Raw genomic sequence first — 6000 nt, forward strand, 5'->3', positions numbered from 1 at the left:
TTTCTCATGATGTACTCTGTGTACAAGTTAAATAAGCAGGGTGACAGGATACAGCCTTGACTTACTCCTTTCCCAATTTGGAAAGTCTGTTCTTCCACGTCCAGTTCTAACTGTTGCTTCCTGACCTGCATACAGATTTCTCAAGAGGCAGGTCAGGTGGTCTGGTATTCCCGTCTCTTTCAGAATTTTCCACAGTTTATTGTGATCCACACAGTCAAAGGCTTTGGCATAGTCAATAAAGCAGAAGTAGATGTTTTTCTGGAACTCTTTTGCTTTTTCTATAATCCAACAGATGTTGGCAATTTGATCTCTGGTTCCTCTGTCTTTTCTAAATCCAGCATGAACATCTGGAAGTTCATGGTTGACGTATTGCTGAAGCCTGGCTTGGAGAATTTTGAGCATTATTTTGCTACCATGTGAGATGAGTGCAATTGTGCGGTAGTTTGAGCATTCCTTGGCATTGCCTTTCTTTGGGATTGGAATGAAAACTGACCTTTTCCAGTCCTGTGGCCACTGCTGAGTTTTCCCAATTTGCTGGCATATTGAGTGCAGCACTTTCACAGCATCATCTTTCAGGATTTGAAATAGCTCCACTGGAATTCCATCACCTCCACTAACTTTGTTTGTAGTAATGCTTCCTAGGCCAACTTGACTTCACATTCCAGGATGTCTGGCTCTAGGTGAATGATCACAGTATCATGGTTATCTGGGTCATGAAGATCTTTTTTGTATAGTTCTTCTGTGTATTCTTGCCACCTCTTCTTAATTTCTTCTGCTTCTGTTAGGTCCATACCATTTCTGTCCTTTATTGAGCCCATCTTTGCATGAAATGTTCCTTTGGTATCTCTAATTTTCTTGAAGAGATCTCTAGTCTTTCCCATTCTGTTGTTTTCCTCTATTTCTTTACACTGATCACTGAGGAAGGCTTTCTTATCTCTCCTTGCTATTCTTTGGAACTCTGCATTCAAATGGGTATCTTTCCTTTTCTCCTTTGCCTTTTGCATCTTTTCTTTTCTCAGCTGTTTGTAAGGCCGCCTTAGGCAACCATCTTGCCTTTTTGCATTTCTTTTTCTTGGGGATGGTCTTGATCACTAGCTTCTGTACAATGTCATGAACCTCTGCCCATAGTTCTTCAGGCACTCTAGATCTAATCCGTTGAATCTATTTGTCACTTCCACTGTATAATTGTAAGGGATTTGATTTAGGTCATACCTAAATGGTCTAGTGGTTTCTCCCTACTTTCTTCAATTTAAGTCTGAATTTGGCTACAAGGAGTTCATGGTCCTAGCCACAGTTAGCTCCTGGTCTTGTTTTTCCTTACCGTATAGAGCTTCTCCATCTTTGGCTGCAAAGAATATAATCAATCTGATTTGGGTATTGACCATCTGGTGATCTCCATGTGTAGTATCTTCTCTTGTGTTGTTGGAAGAGGGTGTTTGCTATGACCAGTGTGTTATCTTAGCAAATCTCTGTTAGCCTTTGCCGTGCTTCATTTTGTACTTCAAGGCCAAATTTGCCTGTTATTCCAGTTATCTCTTGACTTCCTACTTTTGCATCCCAGTCCCCTAACTTTTGCATTCCAGTCCCCATGTGCTAATAAATGTTTAATAGGTGGCTGTTCAGAGAAAAATCAGTGCTTGTTGATTTCTCTGATGTAAGTACTCCCACCATGGCTGATGTCAAGCCACTAAATGTGATGTCAACCATCTCACAAAATTCCTGAAAATTGGTATGCACAGCTCCAGTATAGCACTACTGGTCATTTAAATGATATATTCCAGGTCTCCAAAATGCTTTCATTCACCTCTCGTCTTCCATCTCATCATTCTCAATCCTGGATTCATATTAGAATCACCTGGGAGCTGAAACAAATCTAGCATTCTATCCAGCCCCTGAGATACTCATTTAATCGGTGTGGTTGGTGTTTAGTCAGAGCAGCATCTTTTTTTTTTTTTTTAAACTCCTCAAATAATTTCTCAGTGCAGCCAGGATTGAGAAACACTGATCTTGAAGAATATGTCCTACTCATCACCCACTCTTCAACACAGATTCACAAATACACGATACATTAATACCCTATTTTATTTTTCAAACGCTTAAGTTTTGCGCAGTATATGACCAACAATGCTTGGGTTTTTGTTTTTTAATTTTTATTTATTTTGGCTGCACTGGGTCTTTGTTGCTTTGTGTGAGTTTTCTCTAGTTGCCACGAACGGAGTCTAGCCTTCATTGCAGTGCACGCGCTTCTCTTTGCAGTGGCTTGTCTTGTTGAAGAGCACAGGCTCTAAGTGTGTGGGTTTCAGTAGCTGCAGCACACAGGCTCAGTAGTTGTGACTCCCAGGCCATAGGGTGTGTGGGCCTCAGTTTGCTCAAGAACTCAGGCTCAGTGGTTGTGGTGCCCCGCCTTGATTGCTGCAGAACATGAGGAATCTTCCCAAACCAGGATTCAAACCCATGTCCCCTGCATTAGCAGGTGGATTCGTAGCCACTAGGCCACTGGGGAAGTCCCTAATTGTGCTTGTTTATATATTTTTTTTAAGCTAGTTTACTCAAGAAATTATTTTGGATACATTTTTCCTTTCATTTAAATGGTGACTGGCATGTGCTAGAAACTGAATATTGTGTAGTTATTTTGTTGTTAACATCATAAATTTCCTGATCTATAACAACTTGTATGATTCTCTAATCCACTGGATTTTATAATTTGCACTTGGTTGAGTCTCAAATGATTGACGCAAATTATGTTTGTCCCCAGGACAAAATTTTCAGCATCTCTCCCCAAACAGACCCAAAATCAGGGATCTTCCTTTTACTCGGAACAACCTAGCTCCCCTACCAGACCAAAAATGTAAGTATTTTCAATCTTCCTCAGCTTCCTTTGGAAATAGTAGTGCTGTTATTAGGATTAAATGTTATTTCGGTTTACTTTCATTTTTCCGAGAGAACATCAAGTACCAAAACTTGAAAATTGTAGGAAAATAGACTAGAGACAGTCTTTAAAGCTCCATCCAAAATGGTAATGCTTGTTTAAAAGAAACACTCGCTTCCTTGAGGAATTTTTATGTTTGGACTATAAAACCAATAACAGAAGTTTACTTTGCTATGTACTATTTAATGTCTTTAATGCTTTAAAAATTATTCTAAGACTGGCTTCCTGACATTGTTTTCCTTACTACGTTGGACAGATAGAAATGTGTGTTACTTCTGTACTCACAGGCCTGCAGTCCTTAGCAGAAAGGAATAATCAAGTACGATGTTCATCGGGTTTACCTTTGGCATTATTTTATACAAAACTTCTCACGATATAAACTGTTAATATATTCTATTCACCAAGTGATCAAGTTTGCCGGTGTCTAAGTATTATCTGGGGTGCTTATTATAAAATGGATTCCAGGGCCCCACACTCAGAAATTCTGAGTCTGTATATGCTTATATCTGTACTCTGAGACAGCGTAGATTAGAAAACTGATTCAGAGAGGTCACATGACTCACCCATTATTATTTCGGCAGTAAGTTGCAGAGCTACAGGATACTGAGTCAGCGGCGTCAAGAAACAAATAGTACTCACCGGATTCTAATTTCCTTTCTTCCTGTTCTTCCTATCCCAACGCACTGGTTTATAACATGTGTGCAAGCACTCGCATGCACATGTGCACACACACTCTCTACATCATCTTAATTGCAGAGATTAGGTGATTTAGAAGCTGCTCTATTTAAGACAAGTCCCTTACCCTTTCTTTACTTCAATTCCTTCAGGTAGCCTGTAAGAGTATTGCAACCTGAAAAGATTGTTGAGAGGATTAAATGAGATGACATACGCAAAATCCTTGGCAACCATTTGTACAGAGTAAATATTCAACATATCTTTTCTGCCCCAGACGGCAGTTCGAATGGGACAAGTCAAGAGTTCTAGAACCCTTTGGTTAAAAACCATGGGGTCTTAGGACAACTCTGTCTTTTTTTTTTTTTTTTCAGATAAGGAAAGGGAGAAGTGGAGATTTGTCCAAAGTCATACACAGACTTAGTAGCAGAAACCAAGACCTCTTCCTTCACAGATTATTTTCCTTGCCCTTACTAATTGGTCTAAAGAGAGAGTTTTGGATGGTGTGAATTCAATCACTGAATGAAATTCAAGTCTGACTTTGTCTTTAAGCAGAAATGTAGTCACAAAGACATCTAAGGAAAGAGTCACTTAGTCTTAAATCCAGTATGGCCTAGACAAGCCAAAGAGAGAGGATTTTCTTTGGCAGAGCCCAGCAGCTTTGCTTTTCATGATTAAATTTAAGGAGACAGGGAAAGATAAAGATCTTTGATCAACTATAGCTCTATGAAAAAGAAATGGAAAGGTACAGCGCCTGTCCTGAAAGAAAACTGAGAACCTTTTGAGGTTTGCATAAAAGCACAGTACAAACATCTTGGGGCTTATTTAGGGCCTTGTGCTGACTTGGCTTTCAAGGGCTGCTCCACCCAAGGAAAAGAGAACTTTGCCAGGCACGCACAGCCTGATCATGTTTTCACCAAACTCAGCCCCACCTCATATTGTGCATATTTAATTTCCCTGACTGGAGCTTCCTAGGTTGCACCAGTGGTAAAAAAAAAAACCTGTCTGCCGATACAGGGGACATAAGAGATGCAGATTCAATCCTTGGGTCAGGAAGATCTCCTGGAGATGGGCATGGCAACCCACTCCAGTATTCTTGCCTGGAGAATCCCATGGACAGAGGAGGCTGACAAAGAGTCAGACACGACTGAAGCAACTTAGCATGCACACACAACATCCCTGACTACGTGTAAGCTTGATAGGTAGATACACAGGACTATCTCCTGAAGTTTAGCTCTCTGCAAGAAAAACTTCTCAGTAGTGCCTCTATTCCTTCAGATATAACGCAGTTCTTCCACCACCATTCCATTCCTAAGAGAAGAAAACCCTGAAAGTCTTTCCTTCTATTCTTTCCTCCCAGTTCTGTCTGGAGAACCTCTACGGACCAATCGAGTGCTTCCTGCTATTCCAAGCCAGCGGGGACACAGTCCACCAGCTGAAGAGAGTAAAAACTCTGCCAGTTCCACCAGTGATGCAAACTAGCTGTGGGTCACTGATTGTGAAAATATAGACAAGATCTATTTTCAACTGTCAAAGAACAAGATTACTCTAGTTCATAAGAACAAAGACTGATCTAGTAAATTGCATTCTATAAGCCATTCATGGCTTTATAACTCAAAGTTCTTTGTTCCACATAAGCACTTAGAATCTTTGCTTGTGTATATATTGTAAGTCTGTGAGTTTCTGTGACCTCTACAAGCCAAAATAAAAAGTCACAGTATGTTATCAGCAGGGAACCTTAGTTATGTTTGGTTTGTTTTGTGGCATGTTTGCTGATTTTTTTTAATGATTTTCTGTTTTTTAAAAATATATGCTTTGCTGAATAAAAAAGAAAGCACATTCCATATGTGTTATTTACATGACTGCAATTCCACTTTGGGTTAACAAAACTTAATTAAAATTAAAACAGTGAATTTCTTTCATCAGTCAGTGTTTACGACTTTGAAGTGTACAATCATCTACAAAATATTTTCCAACACTGTCAGTTCCTGGCTAGAGATCAAATCATTCAACAATGTTTATATATCTTCTTTGTTATAAGATTATTTCCACCTATTGTCATTTTCAGATATGATTGTTTGTTCTAATAGAGAAGATCATGTGAGTTAGAAAGGTCTACATCTTGACCTAATGGAAGGAAACAGACATTTTTCATGCATTCCTCAAACATTCTACATATTTAATCATTTTTTTCTGTTTCAAAATAATGGTCTCTGTCTACTCAAGATATTCCCTCTTATGACGTAGCAAATTTCAAAAAGACTATTACTAACTACAGATCTCCTTACTAAATGGTTTGTGTATTGTTTGGATTAATTGAAACTTCAAGATTTAGCCATATAAGATCATACTCACTCCATGTTATTACCAAACTTGGTAGTAGTACATTTACTGTTCTA

At 39.1% G+C, this 6000-nt stretch overlaps 1 protein-coding gene across 1 annotated transcript in view; it reads left to right on the plus strand.

Moving 5' to 3' along the window:
- ANKRD55 (ankyrin repeat domain 55) overlaps window positions 1-5083 on the plus strand; it is a 110168-nt gene extending 105085 nt beyond the window's left edge. Inside the window, exons 10-11 of the mRNA XM_052659276.1 lie at window positions 2756-2848; window positions 4962-5083. Of these exons, the coding sequence (XP_052515236.1) occupies window positions 2756-2848; window positions 4962-5083 (215 nt within the window). The remainder of the gene's footprint in view (window positions 1-2755; window positions 2849-4961) is intronic.
- Window positions 5084-6000: the final 917 nt, after the last annotated feature.

The sequence above is a fragment of the Budorcas taxicolor genome, chromosome 20, assembly GCF_023091745.1.
Source record: "Budorcas taxicolor isolate Tak-1 chromosome 20, Takin1.1, whole genome shotgun sequence".
NCBI lineage: Eukaryota > Metazoa > Chordata > Mammalia > Artiodactyla > Bovidae > Budorcas > Budorcas taxicolor.